At 42.7% G+C, this 25,981-nt stretch overlaps 1 protein-coding gene across 4 annotated transcripts in view; it reads right to left on the bottom strand.

Moving 5' to 3' along the window:
* The window catches only part of AEBP1 (AE binding protein 1), an 85,127-nt gene that overhangs the window by 22,206 nt on the left and 36,940 nt on the right, over positions 1–25,981 (bottom strand). For 2 of the 4 annotated variants that reach the window (XM_056571212.1, XM_056571211.1), the window contains 10 exons: positions 15,825–16,143; positions 14,229–15,029; positions 12,050–12,115; positions 11,789–11,872; positions 5,980–6,054; positions 4,321–4,392; positions 2,902–2,955; positions 2,689–2,754; positions 2,466–2,575; positions 1,995–2,134 (listed from right to left, as the gene is read on the bottom strand). In XM_056571212.1, the coding sequence (XP_056427187.1) occupies positions 1,995–2,134; positions 2,466–2,575; positions 2,689–2,754; positions 2,902–2,955; positions 4,321–4,392; positions 5,980–6,054; positions 11,789–11,872; positions 12,050–12,115; positions 14,229–15,029; positions 15,825–16,101 (1,745 nt within the window). In that variant the 5' untranslated portion in view covers positions 16,102–16,143. Of the gene's footprint in view, positions 1–1,994; positions 2,135–2,465; positions 2,576–2,688; positions 2,755–2,901; positions 2,956–4,320; positions 4,393–5,979; positions 6,055–11,788; positions 11,873–12,049; positions 12,116–14,228; positions 15,030–15,824; positions 16,144–22,996; positions 23,332–25,981 lie in introns of those variants that run through there. The other 2 variants (XM_056571213.1, XM_056571210.1) reach the window with 2 other exon arrangements.

Here is a 25,981-nt window from a genome sequence, read left to right as displayed (position 1 = left end):
CAGACAACTACAGTGGGGCAAAAAAGTATTTAGTCAGCCACCAGTTGTGCACATTCTCCCATTTAAAAAGATGAGAGAGGCCTACCTAAACATGGGAGACATAATGAGACAAAAAAAATCCATAAATTCACATTGTCTGATTTTTAAAGAATTAATGCAAATTATGGTGGAAAATAATTATTTAGTCAATAACAAAAGTTCAGCTCAATACTTTGTTATATACCCTTTGTTGGCAATGACAGAGGTCAAACGTTTTCTGTAAGTCTTCACAAGGTTTTCATACACTGTTGCTGGTATTTTAGCCCATTCCTCCAGGCAGATCTAGAGCAGTGATGTTTTGGGGCTGTCGCTGGGCAACACGGACTTTCAACTCCCTCCAAAGGTTTTCTATGGGGTTGACATATGGAGACTGGCTAGGCCACTCCAGGACCTTGAAATGCTTCTTACGAAGCCACTCCTTCATTGCCCATGCGGTGTGTTTGGGATCTTTGTCATGCTGAATGACCCAGCCATGTTTCATCTTCAATGCCCTTGCTGATGGAAGGAGGTTTTCACTCAAAATCTCATGATTCATAGCCCCATTCACTCTTTCCTTCACACTGATCAGTTGTCCTGGTCCCTTAGCAGAAAAACCACCCCAAAGCATGATGTTTCCACTACCATGCATGGTGTTCTTTGGATGCAACTCGGCATTCTTTCTCCTCTCAACATGATGAGTTGAGTTTTTACCAAAAAGTTCTACTTTGGTTTCATCTGACCATATGACATTTTTCCAATACCCTTCTGGATCATCCAAATGCTCTCGAGCAAACTTCAGACGGGCCCGGACATGCACTGGCTTAAGCAGTGGGACACATCTGGCACTGCATGATTTGAGTCCCTGGCGGCGTAGTGTGTTACTGATGGTAGCCTTTGTTACTTTGGTCCAACCTCTCTGCAGGTCATTCACTAGATCCCCCTATGTGGTTCTGGGATTTTTGCTCACCGTTCTCATGATCACCGTTCACACATGATCATTTTGACACCACGGGGTGAGATCTTGCGTTGAGCCCCAGATCGAGGGAGATTATCAGTGGTCTTGTATGTCTTCCATTTTCTAATAATTGCTCCCACAGTTGATTTCTTCACACAAAACTGCTTGCCTATTGCAGATTCAGTCTTCCCAGCAGGTCTACAATTTTGGTGCAGGTCTACAATTTTGTTTCTGGTGTCCTTCGACAGCTCTTTGGTCTTGGTTATAGTGGAGTTTGGAGTGTGACTGTTTGAGGTTGTGGACAGGTGTCTTTTATACTGATAACAAGTTCAAACAGGTGCCATTAATACAGGTAATGAGTGGAGGACAGAGGAGACTCTTAAAGAAGTTACAGGTCTGTGAGAGCCAGAAATCTTGTTTATTTGTAGATGACCAAATACTTATTTCCACCATAATTTGCAAATAAATTCTTTAAAAATCAGACAATGTGATTTTATAGATTTTTTTTTCTCATTATGTCTCTCATAGTTGAGGTATACCTATGATGAAAATTACAGGCCTCTCTCATCTTTTTAAGTTGGAGAGCGTGCACAATTGGTGACTGACTAAATACTTTTTTGCCCCATGGTATGTGGAACCCGACAGACCCCATTAAAAGTCAGTGGAGACTGTCAAGCACCACTGGTGTCAGTCATGAGACAGATCCAGCACAGCATTATGGCTTCCAAGTATTATGATTTTAACAGAGCCTAAGGCCTTCTGAACACAGCTGTATATTGGGTCCATACAAAATTTGAGTCTTATGTACTATATGAAAATACAGCACCAATAGAAGTCTGTGGTACCCTATGGTGGCATAGAGACCGCCTAAGGTCTTATATTTTGTAGTCATATGGACTCACTGAAATTTTACAGATAAAACTTGGCTCAAACAGCCAGAAATGTGACCCCACATTTTGGGGACCAAATAAATGAAATAGATCATTCTGGGAGAGGTTTTCTATTTAAGAAAAGTACTCACTGTAGGACAGAGTCCCGTCCTTGGGTTATAACACCAGTGAATAATGTGCTTCTTCTAGTGTCCACCTCCAACCACTGTGATCGGCCATCATCCTCGGCACACCAGGCACCATCAAAGAAGTCATCTTCATTGGCGCCTGCCTAAAGATAAGACAAGTTGTAAAATATGTATTGACCTACTGTATATCTATTATAACAGACACTTATAAATTTTATTACTGCACACCTAAGGCCAGGGCTACACTGCAGATTTTTTTTAAGGCTACAAGATTGATTTTATTGTATGATTATTATTATTATTGAGTGACAGCTGTACTCCATCCAACTCAACGCATTGCTTTGGACTAAAGCTGCAACTGGATAGTATAGCCCAGGCCTAAAGATTATTCCTGTTTTGCTGATGATGGAAAGTATATATCAATGCAGCAGACACTTATTGAATGACTTAATCCTTCTCCTATCTTGTACATACTTGCATGTTAAGACGACCTCTTTGAGCGTGCAGCCCATGGCGCAACATAGAGGAAGCAAGCATCTGATCATCATCTATCCGATGGGATTCCAGACCAAGGGGAGGACACTCTGCGATAAGAGGGAAAAGTTACTATGGGAAAATAATTTACTTGAGGAACCTAATGTGTTTCGAGTTTTTTTTTTTACAAGATTCAGTTCTGCATTAAAAAATTTGTACATACTTCTTCTCTCCTTTGGAAGTTCTTCCTCCTCTTCCGAATCCCAAGTTTCCTGGGTCTTCTTCTTGTCTAACATAGGAAATAGATAATATTAATTTATATATGCCAATCTGAACTTCAGCCTGCATCGGTAGGTAGGACGAAATGTGGACACAAGTCTAAAAGTTCCCCGATTCTAAAAATGAAGACCTGATATATACAGTAAGTTCTCCTCACCTTTCCGATTTCTCTCCTCCTCCTCTTTCTCACGTTCCTCTTTGCTAGTTGTCTCTGTAGACATAAAACATGGTGCATATAATCCACTATATATATCATACCCTCACATACTCTTATAGATTATAACACTGGGCTAAGAGAAGCTGAGGCAGGCACTGTTACAAAAATATAGGTGGTTTACCGTGTGTGGTTTAGGACAAGCAGAAAAAGACCGGGGATTTCAGACCTGAATGTGCAAACTTCATAACATGAAAACTACAAAGAGAAAGTAGGTTGCACTCATCCGATCTGTATAAAAGTAGTCCAACATTCTTAAAATCATGTCCAAGGGGGAGATAGAGAATTTGTGGTCAGCAGTAGTCTGACTAGCTGGGGGAGAGGCTGATGTCCGTTTTGTGGTTGTCTGCATTCGTAGGTATCCGCCGTCAGCCTCTCCGCCAGCTAGTCCCCATGGATTCCCTCCACTACCCTTTGGCCATGTTTTTAAGACTTGGTTCTTATGGCCGTTCACATAGACCCGGCAATTTTTTATTTTTTTTAAACCGATTGGACCCTGAAACGGGTCGGATGCAAAGGGCTACTACTGGGTCCCTATGGACCCCATTTACTTGCATGGGGTCCAATGGTGATCCGGTAATTTTACAGGAATTTAGCAGAAAAAAAAGTAGTACTTGACCTATTTTTTTCCTCCACTAAACCCCCGTCGTTCTGACTGGATTGCCAAAGGAGTCCGATGGGAATGTGAACGAGGCCTAAGAATGTTGAAATAAAGTTGGACTTCTTTTAAACGGATCTAACAAATGCAACCTACTTTCCCTTTGTAGTTTCCTCTTATAGATTATGTCTGTAAGACTATGTGAACATTATATTTATGCTAACAATTGTCCTCAAAGTAACAGCAAACAAATATTGTAGAACTAAAATAACATTTTAATTGAACAAGTAATTGAATGACTACTATTGGTCAGACACAAATTTGTGTAGTAAAAAAACATGTAGTAAAACCACAAAGTCACCATATCTGCTGAAAAGTTAGATTTTACATCCGCTAAATAAAAATGTATGCCATGTTAACTAATCGATCACTATTGTCATAAATCTTTTTCACACTTTGGTTACTTCGGTAACATTCACTCTTTGCAGTGAAAACTGTGCATTGTAGTATATACTCTGTAGAATGCCGTACATGTATAGATATCCCCTTCTAGAAGCAATACCTACGTACATATGTGATCACAATCTGACATAAAACATACAGTAAGGGTCCATACACTATGGGTGACATATTGCACATCTCTAGGTTGTATGGAGTTGTAATAAAGCCCTTTACATGAGCCCCAAATCTGTATGGCTGTTAGACATGGTGCCCCTACACTCATACAGAACTACAGACATGGTGCAGGAACATAAAATACTTACTTGTCGGGTATTTGTCTTCATCTGTCCACTCATCCTCCTTGTCTGGTGGCTTCAGGAACACCGTATAATCATCTGCACAGATAAACAGAAGTGAGGTGTATTCTACAGGTGTTGACAAGTCCGAGGACTCATTTAGTAAGGACGCTGCAGTCTGATCTTTTCTAATAGTCATGAAACATCTCCTGTAGTGTTTAATCTAGGTCACCCATGGGAGCCCCATTATTATTGTCACCCTCTGAACCTGCTGTTTAGGATGTGTCTCGTGGACAAATAGTATAACCTACACATCTAGGGTACTTATTATCAGAGTACCTCTGTTTCAACCTTTGAACATAGGCTGTCACCATTTTAGTCATAAAATAGAGCAGAGCAATAGAAATAAATGATGAGAACAGAGAAGATGTGTCATGGTGGACAGAACATGACTGGAGAATGTTTCCAAGAAATATATTAGGACCTAGTGACTTGTAGGCACCAAATTATTCCTATATTTTCTTATGATTGAACAAATGTCTCTAACATGAGAGGCGCAGGAGACTATGACACATCCTCTTGAGTTGCACGTATTAACAAATGTAACAAAGTCTTTAGGGTTATTGTTTGTTATCCTTCCCATGGGCTTTATACTAGTTTTGGCACCCTAACTCCATAACACTAGTAATCCTAGGCCCTAATACAGTAGAAGGGCCAATGATTGGCAGTGTTATGGTGCAGTAGTAGTCGTTGTCCCTATGTCAAAGAGGTGCATTTCATTGTCAAATGATTTGATCCTCTTTAAAGTCCTAATCTATAACAACAAGGACAACATATGTAAAGTAAAACAAAACTCTACGCTAAACATGCAGTATACAGCCAATTTTATGAAGAATATAGTGAGTGATATCTTAAGGCTATAAAACAATGTTATATCTACTCTAAGTCGTATGCGGCAAAAACATAGCCGGAACGTGGCTTGAGAAGAATAAACTTTCAGTTTCAGCATCGGTCACCTTCTTATATTGCACTCCTAACTTTGCTCTTTCACTGTGTGAGTTAGTGAAAATCCTGGATCAGATAAAGGTTATTTGTAGTCTTTGGTCATGTAAGCATATATGTATGTATAGCAGCAGCATTCATAAAACAACAGTAGATTTCTTATGAATGCCTATGGACACCGTTGAGAAGCATGTTTTTGTTTTTTGTTTTGTATTTGTTTTGGTGCTAAAAACTTTTAGCCAATAGGTCTTTATTAAAATGTTGCTTACTTATGCACCTACCACCTCTGTAGCTTGCTGTGTGAGCTCAGTTCTTTCTCTATTCTTAAACACAACCTATATGATTTTTCTCTGCAAACTGCCTTTTGTATGCTCTACTCTCTCCTCAGACTGTGTGAGCTGTCCCCCAAGGATTCTCTCCCCCCTGTCCACTCTTTTGGTGTATAACTTTCTCATCCTCTCTGTGGCTCTCTCTAACATAGAAAAGCACGTATATGAATAATAATTTTTGTTGAAGACTATTTAGAAAACTTGTTTCCTTTTGCATTCTATAAACAAATCAACGATAAATGCAGAGCTGTCTATAGCCTTTAAGACTATTTTAAAAATGGTTGTAAAGCTGTACAAACACCATAGAAAATATTGTACAAAAAAGAGTCCATAACTCAATTTCTATCATACTTACAGTCGTCGTAGTTAATTCCTGGTCTGGGGTCCGGGTATTCAGGAATTGGTGGAGGAGTGACAACTACTGGCTTCTCTATGGGGAAAAAAAATCACAGATTAAAATAATTCAGCTTGACTGTCTGGCGTATACAGCAAATTGTGGTTATTTGGCAAACTGTCAGTAGACAGGTGTTCAAAAATTTATATATCTAATATGTTTCAGTTAAAGTAATAAAATAGACATTTTTGGAACAAGATGGTGGCAGTTGCTAACTTATCACAGTAACAATTTGCTAATCTTCCCTGGTAAGTTGATCAGAAGGGATCTCTTTGCTGAGACCATCAGCAATAGGCCTTAATCTATGTGTGAAATCAGCAGCAAGTGTTCAATACAGCGCCACCACAGGAGAAAGAAAAAGCATTACACTCTTTTCATTGAAGTCAATGATCCAAAGCAAGAGTCAATCTTTGTACAGTATCTCCCATAAGTGAATCCACGCTTCACGTTTTTGTAAATATTTTATTCCATCTTTTCATTTGACAACATTGCTAATGACACTCTGCTACAATATAAAGAAGTGAGTGTCAGACCCCCCCCCCCGCCCCCCCAAAAAAAAAACTGTTATATGTTGCTCAGTACCTCATTTACCTGCAGTCATTGCTCAGTGAGGTTTCTGTCCATGCAGAGGCATGGGGCGTGTTCCTCTCTTCTCCTCACTGTGATGACTCCTCCCCCTCCATCACTCTGCTGTGACTCACAGAGGGTTGGGAGCAAGCACAGCAGCTCTGGACCTGCCTGCAGCCCTATCAATCACTCATGGTGTCCATGACATGTCGATGACCATTGCACACTGCAGGAGGACCCCTAGTGGCCTGGTGACCCCTAGTGGCCAGTTTTTTTACCTTCTATTTCAGTATGAAATACTGAAAATTTTCAGATGAAAGCAATTGCAAAACATATTGTTTTTGCATGCTTTATAACATATTAAAAGTTATTGCATCTGACAGTACATATTTAATTTTGTGTTCCCTCAAAATAACTCAACACACAGACATTATAGGGGTACTCCCGTGCCCCAGCTTTCTGAACATCCTGTTAGGAAGCTTGGAGTGGGCGACCGCGGTCGTGACGTCACGCCACGCCCCTTTTGTGACATCACACCATGCCCCCTCCATTCATGTCCATGGGAGGGGGTGTGATGGCCATCACGCCCCCTCCCATATACATGAATGGAGGGGACTTGGTGTGACATCACGAAGGGGGCGTGGTGTGACTTCACAACTGCGGCCTGCCACTCCAAGCTTCTGAACAGGATGTTCAGAACGCTGGGGCATGGGAGTACCCCTTTAATGTCTAAACCTTGGAAACAAAAATAAGTATACCTCTAAGTGGGAATGTCCAAATTGGGATAGGGGACCCCCGGTGACCACCGAGGAAGGGCACATGCGCTCGAAACGCGTTTGACATCTACCTGTACGTGTGCTGTTATCTTAAATAAAGCTGCATTCTTTGACGTGCTGGACCACCTGCTTTTGTTTGTCCCGTGGAGTGTGCCTGGCCGGGCATGGGTCCGAGCACCAATCTGGGAGAGGTGAGCTGAATCTTGCATTCTCTTATAAGATGTCTAATACCTGGGGTCCTGCCGCTGGGGAACCCCGCGATCTCCGGGCCAACAGCAGCGGCGTCCGGAACACGGAAGCTTGGAGCTTTTGTGTTCATAAGGTGACACCACACCCCTCCATTCATGTCTATGGGAGGGGGCGTGACGGCATGTATGTACGAATGTACGAATGGAGGGGGTGTGGTGGCCATGTTCGCCAGTCATCGGGCACGGACCGGAGTTCGCTCCGTGCACCAGATGACTGGGGTGCCGCAGCGGAGATCGCGGGGGTCCCCTTTGGATACGGGATGTTTTCAGCGGAGTACCCCTTTAAGCCTCTTGGACATGGAGTTCACAAGAGTTTTACAGGTTATCACTGGAGTCCTCTTCCTCTATGACGACATCATGGAGCTGGTGGATGTTAGAGACCTTGTGCTCCCCACCTTCTATTTGAGGATGCCCCACGGATGATCAATAGGGTTTAGGCCTCATGCTTTATAGATGAGGGTCCTAAACAAAGGGCCTTCTAACTTTTTTTATCTACTTAATAGAATCTTTGATTTTTTTCTTTACATTCAGACCATTTTAGAATGTTGCTCATAAGAAGGATGGAAGGATGTTAGAATAACTAAAGAAAATTCAATAGTATATCATTCCATATGAAATAAAAGTCTAGGCCAGTGTTTCCCAACCAGGTTGCCTCCAGCTGTTGCAAAACTACAATTGCCAGCCTTCGGCTGTCCAGGCATACTGGGAGTTGTAGTTTTGCAACAGCTGGAGGCAACCTGGTTGGAAAACGTTGATCTAGGCCAAGCCTGGCTCTTATTGCCTATATAGAATGCAGATATCAAGTGAATGCTTTAAAATAACAACTTAGAAGCCCATAATAACATCTGTGGAAGTTTGTGATTAAATTGGTTTCTGAAATCGAAAAAACATAAAAAAAAAATGGTGTCACTATTGTCCCTGGGGTGTGTCTGGCATTGCAAATTAGCTCCATTTACTTGAATGGCAATGAGCTATAATATAATTTAGCGAAAATGTCTGATTAGTTTTACAGATTTTTCTCCTTATGATGGTTTAAAGGAGTACTCCTTCGGAAATTTACTTAATTTAATTAAGTAGCTGATCGCGGGGTGTCCAACCGATGCCCCAGAGCACGCGCCATCTCCAGGACAGGACTCTCAGTGAGGAGCGCATGTCGTCTACCGGTAGACAGCACATGCTCCATTAATTTCTATGGGAGCACTGATGATACCCGAGTGCTGTAGTCAGGTCTTTTTGGTGCTCCCATAGAAATGGATAGAGAATAAGTGAAAGGAATATTCCAGCGCTGATTTTCTTTATCCTATTGTGTCCAGGCTGGAAAAAAACCAAAAACAAGCCTTAACTCACCTTCCTCCGTTCCCCAATTCCCACATTGCGCTGCTTTCGGTCTTCTTCCGTGTGCACTATGCTCTGCATATCACTGACGTATCGCCACCGCAGCGATGTCTTGGCCAGTGATATGCTGAGCGCATTGCCATGTAAGGAGCTTGGGAAGCAGGGAAATGGCGGGGGCCAGACTGCTTACATGACACTGCACTCAGCCTATCACCGGCTGAGGCGAGACATCGCCGCGGGTGGCGATACGCTTACCGCAGTGTGATGGAAGCAGGAAGAAGACCAGACCGATCATGTAATCATGAGCCTGGCCCCCAGAAAATCACAGTATTGATTTGGTCAGAGGAAGGGGTCTTTCATGAGTTAGCTGACTTCCTGTAAACTATAAGATGACATCATCACCTATCAGATCCCTCCAGACTGCTCACAGACCCCTCTTCACCCAGATCTGTATACTGCTGCTGCTATCTCTATGGGATCAGGCTATATGGTAGTTATACGCCTCCCCTGAGACTGTGTTCACAAATTGCTGTTAAAAAAAAAAACAGGGCTTAAATGTGGTAAAAATGCATTAGCAATGCAACACGTGAACATTCCCGAAGACTTCAACTCTTGATAGAACACCTCAATTGTGAATATAGGGGAAATCAATAAAGTTGGAATCAATGTGGCTGAAACCCATGCTTGCTACATCACCTAAAACAGGTAAGCACAAGGCATACAAAAATTTTTCTCTAAAAATAGCCTGTGCTGTACTATTTAAAAATAAAAAAGGGCTTCTTTAAAATCAAAAGAAATCCTTGCAGGTCACCAGCTGACAGCAGAAGCCTCAAACCAACTCATCTTCACTGGTGGTGGGCTAGATCATGTGCCCGCTATAGGGGATGTGAAAACACAGTTTACTGCAACTTTCTCTGCATTGGAAATATTTTTTGCTCATTAAAAGTTGGAGAATTTCTTTCTGGCACCAAGGATGGAATATTCAGGTCAGAAGTGAAATTCTCCGTCATTACTGAGATTAGATTCCCATTAGTCTGGGATACTGGCATAACTGCAGATACTGAGCGGGTTCTCCGCTGTTTGCTAAGAGTTCCTTAACGTCCTTCAAGTACTTTATCTATATCTGCCCTAGTAAGCCAAACTTACATTATGTTTCCCTTGGCATCCTCAAATTCTTGTAATCATATGAAGAGTGCAAAGTTCTTGTATTTATTGGAGCTGTGCTAAAGAATATATATTACTTATATTTTTTTCTTTTACTGAGTACAGCACCATTTTGCCCCTTTGCAGAATCTAGTAGGTAGGTGCACCACATTTATTAGGAAGCCTGTGCCTACATTTGGGGCATCTTACTCCAGTTTACCTTTTTATTTAGACTGGCATATGAAATGCAAGACTTAAAATTTTTTTTTCCCCTTTTGTTTAATGTTATATTTATCTTATTACTTAAAGGGCTACTCGGCCAAAGGATAGGGGATAAGATGTCTGGTCTGGGGACCCCCGCGATCTCGGCTGCAGCACCCCAGACATCCGGTGCATATAGCAAACCGCTCCATGCCGGATGACTGGCGTTGGGGGGGGGCGGAGGCTCGTGACGTAACGGTCATGCCCCCTCAATGCAAGTCTATGGGAGGGGGTGTGATGGCCGTCATGCCCCCTCCCATAGACTGTCATTGAGGGGGCATGGCCATGACATCACAAGCCTCCAGCGCTGCACCAGACGTTCTAAACAAACGGCGCATGCAGCAGGGAGATCGCAGGCGTCCCCAGCGGCGGGACTGCCGTCATCAGGCATCTTATCCCCTATCCTTTCGATAGGGGATGAGATGTCTAGGGGCAGAGTACCCCTTTAAAGGGTTGTGTACTTTGGGCAGTGCCAATTTGTAACAGGGATTCCTGGACAAAAGGCAGATCCCAGGGTGTCCCACTGCTGAGACACCTAGACTGCTGTGTACTATTTTCCTTGCAGCTATATAATCTTAGATAAGTAGATGGGTAGTAGTTCCCTTCTTCCCCAAGATTGGAAAGTTTATAATACGGGTTCACCACATGGATAAGATCAGCCATAAAGCTCATAAAAAAGATGAACAAAATTTCAAATAGTTCCTTACACAGTTATATGCATTCTTCTCATGACTGAACAAGTTCTAGTTTACTCCCTACAAGGTTAGAAGTTAGATGTGTCCAGAATGAGTAGATTGACCTCAGTTTCAATGTCTAAGCTTACTATATAGCGTGAGACAGTAGCAGAAATGATGGTCGGGGTTATTATATTTCCCAAAGGTACCTGCCATAGATAGACACCAGGATCAAGGAAGCCTATATCTCATCCAGGAGCAGGGTGAGTTATGGGGAATCAAATACATAAATTCCTGACAAGATTTAGCTTGCTAGGGACTTTTTTTTTAGTCCAATTTTTGGGCCTACATTTTTATATGATGAAAGGCAGGTTAGTAGTGGGGTCTTTCATTCTACTTCCTGGGCCTTTTCAGGTTTTTCAGACTAGCCCAGAGCAGCACAGGTGCTGGAGACAGCTCATCACTAGCTAGTGAAGACTAGCTGAGAGTCAGGCTGCCCTGAGAGGCTGTAAGGAACTTGAGGTTTGTTTGCCTCTCCTGGAAGAATTGCCAGTTTTGTTGAGTGGCCTGTAGTAAGCCACTTGTATAGTGAGAGCTTTGTTGCATCCTTAAATTCTGAATATATAAAACAAAAGCTAAAGTATTGTGTTATCTAGATGAGTTGTGCTAGAAGACAAACTATGTTTTGCTGCATATGTTTATAATTATTAAAAGGCAAGTTAGACATGTATAGAACGAGTGAGGACACAAATGAGAGAGTTCTTACTGGGTGCAGGTTTCTCATAGACTACAGGGCGCTCTGGACGCTTAGGTACTTTTGGAGGCTTCTCTTGACGTCTGTTGTTCCCATCTGCATGGAAGAAAAAAAATATTTTATTGTAAAGGAAGCAAAAACAAACATTCAATAAAAAGCTGACAAAAGCAAAAAAGGTATAGTAATAGGTTATAGTAATAAATATAGTAATGAATGGATGGGTAGCTATAAACAGCAAACAGAACAAAACACAAAGGGGTAAATTGACCGTACAGTCATCATAGTCCTCCCTCTCCAGGTGTTCATTGTAATCTTCTGTTGGAGTCTCCTCTTCAACACCTGATGGGAAAATAACAAACCTTATGGTCATAGAGGTCTAGTAAATTGTCAGGTTTAGATAGCTATTTCCTTTTATATGCGTTACAGGTGTCTCTAATTGAAGACCTATTTAGTTTAGCTTATAGTGGTTAAAGATATATTATTTTCTGATACAGAGCTCCAAACCCCCTGCATTGACAGATTAAAAACATAACATTTTGGTTCCTTGCAGCCACCACTAGGGGGAGCTTGGAAGCTTGCTGCATACTAGTTATACTTACTGCATACTAGTTAGTTGCACTTTATGCAGGGCAATCAGAACCAGACAGGAGCTGAACAAAGCATCTAACCACCTAGATGCCAGCATCTGGGGGAGGCATATGCAACCTTCAGCACTGCAGATGTTTTGGACTACATCACCCATGATGCTAAACTGCTGTCAAAGCATCAAGGAAGATGTAGTCAAAAACATTGGCAGTACCGAAGGTTGCCTATGTCTGATCTAGGGGCTTAAACATCCGAGATCTGAGTTATCTCTGGGACTGGCAGGTGCCAGCTGTAAAAAAACAGCCATCACCCACCTCATATGAAGCAGGCTTAGCTCCGAAGCCTGTTCTATATTACCCCAACACTCGAAGAAAGGATATTAAGGGGTTTTCTGAAGAACAACACCTACACAGAATAGGTGATAAGTGTCTGGGACCCTCACTGATCACAAAAATTGATGTTCTGTGTCCCCTGTTTAAATGGAGAGACAGTCAGGTATGTGCACTACTGCTCTATTCAACTGGTAGAGACAGTCAACTGCTGGAGCCACCGGTAATCAGACACCTTACCCATTCTTTGGATAAGTGTAGTTCATGGGAATACCCCTTTAAAATATCTTTAAACATTTAATTATGTGGTACTTTGCATGAAACTTGTTTGTTTTTTCTTTTAAAAAAAAAAAAAAAGCCTACTTATTGCTGCTCCTGGTCTCTGCCATGCTCCACTTCCTAGTCAATACATTAGATTGCGGCTCAGCCAATCACTGACCACAGAAATGTCCCACCTCAGTCAGTGATTGACTGAGCGCCAATGAGACGTATTGACCCTCAGCACTAGGAAGTATAGCGCAGCACAGACGGAGGCTATGGTCAATTCATCACATTGCTGCTCAGCCAATCACTGGCTGAGGTGGAACACTGCTGTGGCCAGTGATTGTCACAATCTGACATTTTGATCCCCAGCAATAGAAAGTGGGACACGGCAGAGATTGGAAGACATTTCGCCATGTGAACATAGCCTTATACTAAGTTTTAATTTTTATTAATAATTTTTTCCAAAACACGCCAAAAATTTCTTTAGTGAAAAAATGCGATGGCAAGATTGGCATTCCACTGCAGTTTTGGGCTCAGTGGCAGATATCCAAAATCTCTGCCTGTTGAGACTATGGCCTTTTTTATGGGGGCAAAATCTTGGCGTTTCTCTCCCATAGAAGTCAATGGGAGCAAAAAATAAATAAATAATCCCCCCCTCCCCCCATTTCTTCAATAGAAATCATTGAGTCACATGATGAAAGAATTACAACTTGTCATAATAAAAATGTAGACATAAAAACATCAAGATTAAAACCCACTTAAAAAAAAAAGTCACAAAAATGGTAATCTTGGATAAAAAAAACTCTGGTCAAAAAAACTCCATGACCAACTTTTTGATGGCCGCCCAAATTAATAATTCAATTATCAAAAGATGACTTATAGAGAGTGCAGAGATAGAGATCACACCCAGGCCTAGGAACTTGAGGGGACCCAAGGGTCCCCAGCCACATAAAGAGATACCGTCAAAACCAATAGGGTACCTGGTAGAAGGGGGCTCTGTTGTAGACCTTGGACACCTCTGTCTATCACATCTATTGCTAGATCATTTTTTATTTATTTTTCTTTAATGATAAAAATAACAAACACAGCTCAGCTCCATTGAAGCGCAGAAATGTAATACCTCATATAACCCATGAATAGATGTGGTTCATCCATGGTTTTCTAGGCCTAGAAGTCCCCATTAGTGAATACTAGGTCAAATAAAGACAAGTTCTATGTTTGTCTTTACTCCTAACTAAAATGTTATTAATATATCACATTTTTGACAAATCTACCTTCTGACCATACGTCTTCTTCTCCAGTGTGTGGTTTTGTGCCGGTCACTGGTGGTCTTCCGTACCTTTCTTCCTCCTCAGGGGGCTTTCTATACCTTTCCTGATCAGTAACATCAGGTGTTCTATAAGGATCTTCTACTTCCTTTGTCACTTCTGGTGTTTTGTACCTGTCCCCTTCTCTTGTAATATCTGGTTCTCTGTATCTTTCCTCATCATACTCCTCTGGGACTTCTGCTCTGTACCTCTCTTCCTCTCCTCCCTCTTTGACATAGGGTCTTCTGTATCTTTCCTCATCATAATCGTCAGTGACTCTAGGTGGCTTATCGTCAGTGACTCTAGGTGGCTTATCGTCAGTGACTCGAGGTGGCTTATATCTGTCCTCCGCTTCTTCTCCCTCTGTAATTTGAGGTCTTCTATAGCCAAATCTATCTTCTTCAGGAGTCTGTGGTTGTCTATATCGTTCATCTCCTTCTCTAACTGGTGTCCTATAGCTGTCTTCTTCTTCATCAGGGACTTGGGGTGTTTGGAATCTCTCTTCTTCTTCTTCTTTGGTTTTCTTCTTCCTGTCCTCTTCTTCATCTACCTCTGGACGCCGGTCTTGTTTCTTACTTGGTGTCTTCTTTGTGGGTTTGGGTGGCTTAGGTTTTTTGGTTGGTTTTGGCTTCTTTTCTTTAGGCTCTTTAGGTTTCTTAGTTGGTTTAGGTGGTTTTTCCTTCTTAGGTGGCTTCTCTTTGGGTTTTTTGGTGGGTTTTGGGGCTTTCTCTTTCTTTTGTTTTTCTTTAGCTTTGACAGCTGGGTCTGCTGTGAAAAAAAAATCAAAGTATGAAGCAGCTATGAAGAGTGATCCCAATGTTTATAGCCACAAAATGTATAAAATAAAAAAGTCTCAACATAATACTAAGAAAATAGTAAGTCATGTGTTTCAAATAGCATAAAAGTAGCCTCATGCAAGAAGTCAAGATGAAATTTGGCATCACATCAAAGAAGTCATTGTCTTACCCTTGCCTTACAATAATGGGAAACACCTTTCAGAGGATTGCCACTTCCTCCATTAAGGGATCATGCACATAGCAGAGCTGTGTGCACAGTGCCTGTACGGGTTGAGGGAAACCTAGTACCATATGTATGTTTTCACAGGCGCAATACTGTAAAATAGAGAAAAACCAAACACAACAAATGCTCGGATACCTTGATGTAATTTGCTTTGAGTGGCAATGCGATGTTGAGGGATCTCCAACCCTATAAGACACTGTTGTAGATCCATCAAGTTTAGACTGAATGAAAATAAGACAAAACTAATAACCCCATGAATCAGAGGTTTAATGATTTCAGCTCTGTAAGCTGTTATACATATGAGTAGAAGCCGGCTGAGTCATATCTTCAGGAAGAAAAGTAATTGTCCAGGAATGATTTTCTGATTTCGTAATAGTTTATTCTTTTCTTACTGACAAAGATAACCTTGGTCATGCAGGGACTTCTATATATTATGGGTGGGTGTCTAATAAAGTAAAGTGGGTTAAACATTTTATGGGTCAATGTCTAAAAAGATCGCTCGAGAACCCTTGCCCAACAGTTTCTTTGACTTTTGCTCCTCACCTCCACCTCCTTTAGGTGCTTTTGGCTTTTTTCCTATTTGGGTTTCTTCTTCTTCCTCGTAGCCTCCACTTCTAGTGATTCCAAATCCCCCCTCATCTTCCTCCCTTCTGGGTTCTGCTTTATCATCATCATCTTCTTCAGGGACCAACTCCCTGAGGAACCCTTCCAGGAAGTCTTCTATTTCATCATCAGTGAGAACTGACTGTGCTTGGCCTAGGGAGGGTAGCAGCGGCAGGAGCAGGGACAGAATCACTAAGGATGTTCCACTCTTCCACATCTCTCACTCCCAGCAGGCAAAAGGTCTAGAACAGGAGGAAGCCTATAAAGAAAAAATATATTAGATATTTGAGTGATTTCTTGAGTTGTGATAATTCTTATCTGTAATAAGCATCATGTCATCATGTCATCTTAAATGGACACTATCATTTAAAGAAACTTTGAATATGTCAGAGAACGGTCGGGGTCTGTGTGTACAGACTAAGACCAATTGCTAGATAGAACCGGGAGAAGTGTGTGCTAAGCACGTTCTCTTCTGGCTCTGTACCATGTGACCAGACACAGTCTCACAATGCAAGTCCAAGGGACCATCTGAGTCCCATAGACAGAGATTGGAGAGAGAAGCATTCTGCTGCGCCCTTTCTCTCCTAACTCATTCTAGCAATCGGTGGGGGTCTTAACACTCAGACCCAGACTGATCAAAACTCACGGACATGTCAAAAGTTTATTAAAGTGACAGGTACACTTTAGCCAAGACCTCCACAATAGAATCCTGTCTGCTGTGTGCAAATATGTCAACTAAAGGGATGTCTGCATAGTGTTCTTATTCCCTAGAGGGCCTATCTCCTCCATGCGTTGCACAGACATCCAGTAATCTCAGCAGGCATCAAGTAATGCATCATTCTTTACTACCTAAATTAAATCTTATTCCATCGCACACCTTAATGGTACAGTGGTCCCTCAACATACAATGGTAATGCGTTCCAAATGGACCATCGTTTGTTGAAACCATCGTATGTTGAGGAATCCGTTCAATGTAAAGTATAGGACAGTGGTCTACAACCTGCGGACCTCCAGATTTTGCAAAACTACAACACCCAGCATGCCTGGATAGCCAACGGCTGTCCGGGCATGCTGGGAGTTGTAGTTTTGCCACATCTGGAGGTCTGCATTGAAGACCACTGGTATTGGAGGGTATACTCACGTGTCCCCGCCGCTCCGGACCGTCACCGATGCCGCCCTGGATGTCGCCTACCATCTCTGTCGCCGCGTCCCCGGGGTGTCCCCGACGCTCCGGCAAGGCCTCTGCTTCCCCGGAATCCTTGCTCTCCATCACCATCATCACGTCGCTGCGCACGCCGCTCCTATTGGATGATGGGACGGCGTGCACAGCAACGTGATGATGACGATGGAGAGCGCCGACGATGCAGGGGGATCCCGAAGAGGACACGCCAGAGCCCTGAGGACAGGTAAGTGATCGTCAGCGGACCACTCGGGGCACCGTAAATGGCTATTCGGTGGCAGCTGAAGCAGTCTGTGCTGCCGGATAGCCATTTATGCGATGGCCCCGACATACAAAAGCATTGTATGTTGATGCTGCCTTCAACATGCGATGGCCTCTGAGAGGCCATCGTATGTTGAAATGATCGTATGTCAGGGCCATCGTAGGTCGGGGGGGGGTCAGTGTATTTCACAATGGCATCAACATCTCATCATGGGTGTCGGGCACTTTCATATGACTTTTGTTCTCTACTGCACCACTCCTGACCAAACATTAAGTGTAGTATTGCAGCAAATGTCCATTCAAGTGAGTGCCTCTCACTTAATAAAGCTCTAATGACATGTCATGCTACGCACTTAAGGGCCCTTTGGGCATTCCTCCAAACAGACATGGTGGTAAATGCTATTAATGTACATTCTCAAGTACAATGGCGAAAGGCGGATAGAAAAAATCAGCTTTTGACTCTCATATATTATGGGCCCATATTTAATTGATAGATACAGTTTAGTTGCTTTTTCTTTGCATCAGTTTTGATAAGACTCCTCCAATGTGCTTACATTCTGTATATGCGTACTTCTGTGTTTTTTCACACAGGCAAAAATGATAGACTTATCTAAAGGGATGGTCGCTCAGTTTTTTACTTTATTGTAGCAAATACACAAAACAGTGTTTGTTTAATAGTTGTACAGTCTGACTTTATAAAACATCCCTCAAATGTAAATGATCTGAATTAATGGCATATGTTATTGAAGATCAAGTAGAGGAAAAAAATATGTAGAGTAAAAGTTTTGGAATCGGCTTAGGTTAAAGTTAGTCTGCAGTTAAAGTGAAAAGTGCTTACAGGCCTTACTGAGGTGTAGGATTTCGGCAATTTAAAGAAGACATGAACCCAACAAGAGAGTGTTCTAGAGAAACTAACATAGAATAAGGCAAAAGATGTTGGTTGTTCCCAGTCAGCTGTGTGACCCATTTATAAAGAAAGGGGGAAAGTTATCAAAGAAAAACATATGGGTAGACCAAGGAAGATGTAAAAGAATCAGTATAGAAAACTCAAAGCAATATTTCTTGATAATACAAAATGCTTAACAAAAAAAACAAAAAAGTAAGAATTAATGGGATGAAACAAAAGTCAATGGCCCTCAGTTACTATTCCAAACCCGACATGTTTTGTCGGGTTGTGCGCCAGAAATTCTGTCTGCACCAGGATTTGCACCAGATTTGAAAAGAACCCGACTGACTCTTTTACTAAGAAAACCTGAAAAAGGGATGTGCCTGTCAGGAAAGGGTGAGTGATCACCGAAAAGGGGCGTGTTCCCGACATTTTCACAAAAACTTAACATATTTACTAAGGTTTCCACAGAAAATGAGGTGGATTTGAGCTGAGGAAAACCTGACAGATTAGAGCAGGTGTAAAAAGCAAAATGTAGAGAAAGTGGAAAATGTAGGGAAACCTTAGTAAATACCGTGGAAAAAAAATTGCAGGGAATTAAAACCCACAAAGAAACCTACACAACACTCATAGTAAATAAGGGCTAATGTTTGTGACAGCACCATAAGAAATCATCTGAATGTAATAGGATTTATATACGAAAAGGCTAAGTAAAAACCAACACAAACACCTAAATAGAAGAACACAGAAGTTACAGAGGCTGAAGAGAAGCGATCATGGAGTGTGGAGGATTGGATGAAAGTGATATTCAATGATATTCACCTTCTATTTAGGTGTTTGGCCAAGGAGATAGTGTTACAATTTCTATCTAGTTTCGGTCTATTAAAACATATCAAGATGACACCTGAAAAAAGAATAAAATAAAATCGCATTTCCCTACTCATTGATGGTATGGGGTAATATGTAAGGTAAAGGAAAAGGGAAGATCATCATCTCATCTCAGCAGTCAATGCAGAAGTAGCTGAATTAAGAACTGCTTTGAAAAAGTTGTGACCAGCTTGATGTAGACTATTGTTTGTTTGTTTTTTTATGTTTTTACTCAACATTTTTCAGCAATACAATAAAGGACAACATTTCATCAATTATAGTGTTAATTTCCTCTAAGGGTATGTTCACACTGTGAAATTCCAGAGGATTTCAACGCTGTGAACATTATCATCAGTGTGAATGGGTCTTCTGTGAGACCTGTTCACACTGTGGAATTTCAGTGGTGGACAATTCCGCCGCTGAAATTGTTCTGCGCAAAGAAAGAACATGTTCATTCTTTGCGCGGAATTCCGCGAGTACTGCATAGCCATCAATGGTGACAGCGCAGTGACCCACGTTCCTATCGCTGAAGTATCTTCGGCAGAGGCCACCTGATGGAATCTCCCCTCGCGGAATTTCCACAGTGTGAACATACCCTAAGTAAGTGTTAATTTCCTCTAAGTAGTTTCCCCTAAGTAACACATTTAGAGGAGTTATGTCATTCTATGCAGACATAACAATGGATGCCAAACACAATAGTAAACCAGCAAACAATAACAAGTGCCCAGATTATATAATGCGGCTGGTCCCTGAAGGCATCGCAACCAAGACAACTGCCCTTGGGGGAGGGGTGGATTGTTGTGGGGTATTTTGGGGGCACAACTGGCACACATGCCAATGGCACGTGATATGGCAATTGGTTCTCCAGTGTATTCTCCAGTTTATTGTGTATCAAACCCAAGGAGGGGCAACAAGGTAACAATGGGGATTTTTTTTTGGTTGATAATTCCAAAATATTCCTGTACTTGGAAAAACATATGCCATTAATAAACGAATTTCCTACTATTTCTTGTAGAAAACTTTCATAAAGCCAAGATGTTCAGCTGTTTTGTGTCATATTTATGGTTTATGTATCCACTACAAAGAAAAAATGTGGTTGAACAGCCATGAAGTGAGGGGATTCCATTATTGATACCAGAGTTGTAGGTGCATAGCAGTTCAATAGACTGTATATTTTACTCATTGAGAACCCATTTGACTCACTACTCTGGGTTGAAATTGTTGAAAAAAGGGGGGGAAAATATAGAATAATTTAAATAACCCAGATAATTCCTAACTAGCAGCATAATGTAAAGTCATTATAACAATGCCTGCATACTGAATACATGATAGAATTTCATATGAGTTCAGAGAGGCCTCTTGGCAAGGACCATAAGGGGATTTCCATTTGTACTGACATTACGATGTGTCATATGGGTCTCATGGAGTGGTGAGTGAGCTGAAGGCTACAACACAAAGGGGTCACAGAACTCAGTGAAGACATGAACACTGTCGTCTATGGTCACAGAGCTCTATAGCATACTACTATATGGGGGTCTTTTCTAAAAAAAAAATGTGCCAAATGCTTACAGGAAATAGAGCATAAATTTACATGCATAGTGACAGAATACAGCTTCAAATTACATTTTCCATGTGACCATCACTTTACATACAACAGCAAAGCTAAATAGCTATATCAGCTCTGGCATTCTTTTCTCTATAGAAACGCAGTAGCAGCTTGTAAAAAGGCCTCCTCGGTACAACACAGACGTTGCAGATTAACAGTTTTATTGGAAACACGTGGCACAACTTTACAGTGCGGTCCCTAACCAGGGTTGGGGATCTCAACCTCTGCAATAGTTCCCACCAGGTTGCGCCATGGTTACCGTAAGCTAGGCAGGCTGCCCTACTATGCCACTTTGGGTTTCTAAGGGACTAACCACTCCTGCAGCCTACCCTGCCTTGACACCACTTGGGGAGTACACCAATCACTTTAAAGGTGAGACTGCTCGGCACTTGCATGAATTCCTTTTGGCTGCTTTGCAACTCCGTTTCATTAACCACTACGTCCTATGGCCTCAAATGTGCAACTTGATGTTGATGCTGCTACAAGGAAAATGGTCCCAGGCCCAAGATGGCAATGATAGTTTTAGCCCAAATCTACACATTCGACTGCACCATCTATTTTAGGACAGCACGTGCGTGCATTTAAGTTGAAATGTAACAGAAGCATAAAAAAATGCAGAACACTTGCCAAGTTACAAAAGATAACTCATATAACTTCATTCTGGACACTCAAATGTTGAATCTTTGACAAATCAAGGGTTTAACCCCATGTTTCACTAACTCACACACTCAAAGTCAATGAGTCTCATCAGGATCAACAGCATATGTTCTCTTTTTATGATCATTTTATCTCAGCAGTCTCTCTTTTTAATCCTTCTTGCTTGGGCTGGATGGGGCCTACTACTATTACAGGTAGAAGAAAGATGATACCCAGCACTCACCAGTAATGCACAGTGAAGATTTATTTTGCCATAGGCAGACAGCTCAGGAAGGCTTCCACACTGAAACTCTTCCTTGTACTACACTATGGCATAATAAATCTTCACTGTGCATTACTGGTGAGTGCTGGGTATCATCTTTCTTCTACCTGTGGCTTTACCCTACCTCGTGCACCACCGCAGATTCCACGGAAGTGCCGACATATCCCTATATTGAACTTACTACTATTACAGCACACGCAGCAGGTTTCACTGTCTACACACGTGGTCAGAGCCACACACTCCCCACACTTCCTGTTACCATCTCTTTATAACATCTTACTAGCTCCTCGGGGTAAAGCACTCAACACCACAAGACTAATCCTATGTTGGTGTCAGGTTCTGCCAGGGCCCACACTGACACCAAACTCATTCTTCTCACTGGAAACCAGAAAGCTCCAGTTCCTGGTAACCAAGAATGGTGACCAAATCCACAATACAAACAAAAGAAAAGAGGTAGAGTCAAACATAAGGGCATAAAAGTCAAGGGTGGTAAGGGTCTCAGGCTTTTAGCAGTCATGACTGTACTTTAGCAAGCAATGTTGATGTTAAAACTACCAATAGTCTGCAGTGGCAGTATAGGGAAAGCATTAGTCTGACTTCTTAAACTGTGCTGACCAATGTAATTGTGCTATTCTCGTATACTCTGAAGCCAGGAGTAAAGCAGGTACATGGAGGAGAGGTGAGTATTTAATTTTTTTTTCTTCATATATCCATAGGAGCCCAAAATGACTGACAAAGTACAAGTTTACCAGGTTAAGGTTCTAATGTTAAAATGGATCTCAGAGATTGAAGGAGGAAAAGTAATAGTCTATTTCTTTTCCTCTCTGTGATCTGTTTCCACTTTTTCATTGATAAAGTAGCAAAAACTGTGTAACACATGTTCTGAGAGCTTAGCCTCAAAGGTAAAGATCTGACAATCAGCTGATCATAGTGATCATCTGTGATCTAAGCAAGTGTTCAATTTTCCTGCAGTGCCACCACAGGCGAAATTTAGTATTACATAGCTACAATTAAAATCAAGCAAAGTATGTAAGTGCTGGGTACTCTAGCTACTTTCCACTTTATATCAGGATCTCCTCTATCGAATAGGGTTCCCTAAAAGAGTTCTTGAAAGTGGGTTTTCTAAATCTGACATCATCTTTGGGGTTCATTGTAAAGAAACTATATTTCCATCTTCAATAAGTCCTCACTTGACACATCACCATAGAAATTTGCTGTATACACAAAATGACAGGAATACAATATACAGATCTATTGATTCTAGAAGAGAAAACTGTTTCTTCAAATAAGTGACACTTGGAAGTATTGTAAATTTCGCTATATTACCAGATCCCCATATGACAGTGCATAACCTCAGTTGTAAGGTTACCTTTTGAATGACTGGTCCACCTACCTCTACAAAGGATCCAGTGATCCCTCAGGATGCGAAATAGGAGATGGTCACTGGCAAGAAGCCCCAGGTCAGGTCCCACCACAGTTAGAAGGATTATATAGTCCCTGTCCCACAGGTCCTGTAGGTACTATGGTCACCAGAGTCTGATGGCGAAGGATGCAGAGACTGTCCAGACCCACCAGAGTTCAGGGACAACAAGACACTGTAGCATCTGCGGGTGGCTTTATAAAACACGGTTCCAAGGATTGATCTTTTATCCAAATTCTTTGTGCCGTTATCCCAACTCCTCTGACCCTCTCCGTCTGTACCTGACATCTGCTGGAAGGAAATTGAATCCAGCCCCTCTCCACCCTGCCTCCCCTCTAAAATCCTTAACCCTCCCAGCACCACACATCAATGTTCCTACAAGACAGGGGTGGAAAATAAAAAAGATTAAAAGTGGAATGGACGGGAAGAAGCTGCTGAAAAATACTGAAGAGTGCAAGAGATACGGTTATATGTGCTGGGAATGACAGTATATGTAATAGTTTTCTCTTTTAACAACATAAAATGTATGTATATATATATATATATATATATATATATATATATATATATATAAATATACAAAATCTGCCTGCATTTTCTCTTTTAACAACATAAAATGGATATATATATATATATATATATTAACGAAAAGAGAGTTCAGTCGCACTCACCGGTCCTGTGGTAGTCTGTGTTTCGGATATTTGCGTAGTGCTGGGAGACGACTGGATGAGGGTGCGCAGAGGCTAACAGCCGAAACGGCTGTTAGCCTCTGAGCACCCTCATCCAGTCGTCTCCCAGCACTACGGAAATATCCGAAACACAGACTACCACAGAACCGGTGAGTGCGAGTGAACTCTCTTTTCGTTATTGTACATGAATACTAGTACAGTGGTCCCTCAACATACGATGGTAATCCTTTCCAAATGAACCATCGTTTGTTGAAACCATCATATGTTGAGGGATCTGTGCAATGTAAAGTATAGGAAGTTGTACTCACCTGTCCCTGCCGCTCCGGACCGTCACAGCTTGTCAACGTTGCCCTGGATGTCGCCCTCCATTGCTGTCGCCGCGTCCCCGTGGTGTCCGCGATGTTCCGGACGTCTCTGCTTCCCCGGGATCCTCGCCATCACGTCACTACGCACGCTGCTCCTATTGGATGGCGGGACGGCGTGCGCGGTTGTCACGATGCCGGCTGGCAGGTAGTGGATCCTCTGTGCCAGAGAGGGATTGGCGTGGACCGTGCTAGTGGATCGGTTCTAAGTCACTACTGGTTTTCACCAGAGCCCGCCGCAAAGCGGGATGGTCTTGCTGCGGCGGTAGTGACCAGGTCGTATCCACTAGCAACGGCTCACCTCTCTGGCTGCTGAAGATAGGCGCGGTACAAGGGAGTAGACAGAAGCAAGGTCGGACGTAGCAGAAGGTCGGGGCAGGCAGCAAGGATCGTAGTCAGGGGCAACGGCAGGAGGTCTGGAACACAGGCTAGGAACACACAAGGAAACGCTTTCACTGGCACGATGGCAACAAGATCCGGCAAGGAAGTGCAGGGGAAGTGAGGTGATATAGGGAAGTGCACAGGTGAAGACACTAATTGGAATCACTGCGCCAATCAGCGGCGCAGTGGCCCTTTAAATCGCAAAGACCCGGCGCGCGCGCGCCCTAGGGAGCGGGGCCGCGCGCGCCGGGACAGGACCGAGGGAGAGCGAGTCAGGTACGGGAGCCGGGGTGCGCATCGCGAGCGGGCGCTACCCGCATCGCGAATCGCATCCCGGCTGGAAGCGGAATTGCAGCGCCCCGGGTCAGTGGATCTGACCGGAGCGCTGCAGCGGGGAGAGTGTAGCGAGCGCTCCGGGGAGGAGCGGGGACCCGGAGCGCTCGGCGTAACAGTACCCCCCCCTTGGGTCTCCCCCTCTTCTTAGAGCCTGAGAACCTGAGGAGCAGACTTTTGTCTAGGATGTTGTCCTCAGGTTCCCAGGATCTCTCTTCAGGACCACAACCCTCCCAGTCCACTAAAAAAAAAGTTTTCCCTCTGACCTTTTTAGAAGCTAAGATCTCTTTGACAGAGAAGATGTCCGAGGAGCCGGAAACAGGAGTGGGAGGAACAGATTTGGGAGAAAAACGGTTGAGGATGAGTGGTTTAAGAAGAGAGACGTGAAAGGCATTAGGGATACGAAGAGAAGGAGGAAGAAGAAGTTTGTAAGAGACAGGATTAATTTGACACAAAATTTTGAAAGGACCAAGATAGCGTGGTCCCAACTTGTAGCTAGGGACACGGAAGCGGACATATTTAGCGGAGAGCCATACCTTGTCTCCAGGGGAAAAAACGGGAGGAGCTCTTCTTTTCTTATCCGCGAACTTCTTCATGCGTGATGAAGCCTGTAAGAGAGAATTTTGGGTCTCTCTCCATATGATGGAAAGGTCACGAGAAATTTCATCCACAGCGGGCAGACCAGAGGGCAAGGGGGTAGGGAGGGGGGGAAGAGGGTGACGGCCGTACACCACGAAAAATGGGGATTTGGAGGAAGATTCAGAGACTCTGAAGTTATACGAGAATTCGGCCCATGGAAGGAGATCTGCCCAGTCATCCTGGCGGGAGGAAACAAAATGTCGCAAATAATCACCCAAGACCTGGTTAATTCTTTCTACTTGTCCATTGGACTGGGGATGATATGCAGAAGAAAAATTTAATTTAATCTTGAGTTGTTTACAGAGAGCCCTCCAGAATTTAGACACGAATTGGACGCCTCTATCCGAGACGATCTGCGTAGGCAACCCGTGAAGACGAAAAATGTGTACAAAAAATTGTTTAGCCAACTGAGGCGCTGAAGGAAGACCAGGAAGAGGGATGAAATGTGTCATTTTGGAGAATCGATCAACGACCACCCAAATAACAGTGTTGCCACGGGAAGGGGGTAAATCAGTAATAAAATCCATACCAATCAGAGACCAAGGCTGTTCGGG

The sequence above is a fragment of the Hyla sarda genome, chromosome 4, assembly GCF_029499605.1.
Source record: "Hyla sarda isolate aHylSar1 chromosome 4, aHylSar1.hap1, whole genome shotgun sequence".
In the NCBI taxonomy this organism is placed as follows: Eukaryota; Metazoa; Chordata; class Amphibia; order Anura; family Hylidae; genus Hyla; species Hyla sarda.
The sequence above is the reverse complement of the archived record's forward strand: the minus strand, read 5'-3'. Positions and strand labels throughout refer to the sequence as shown.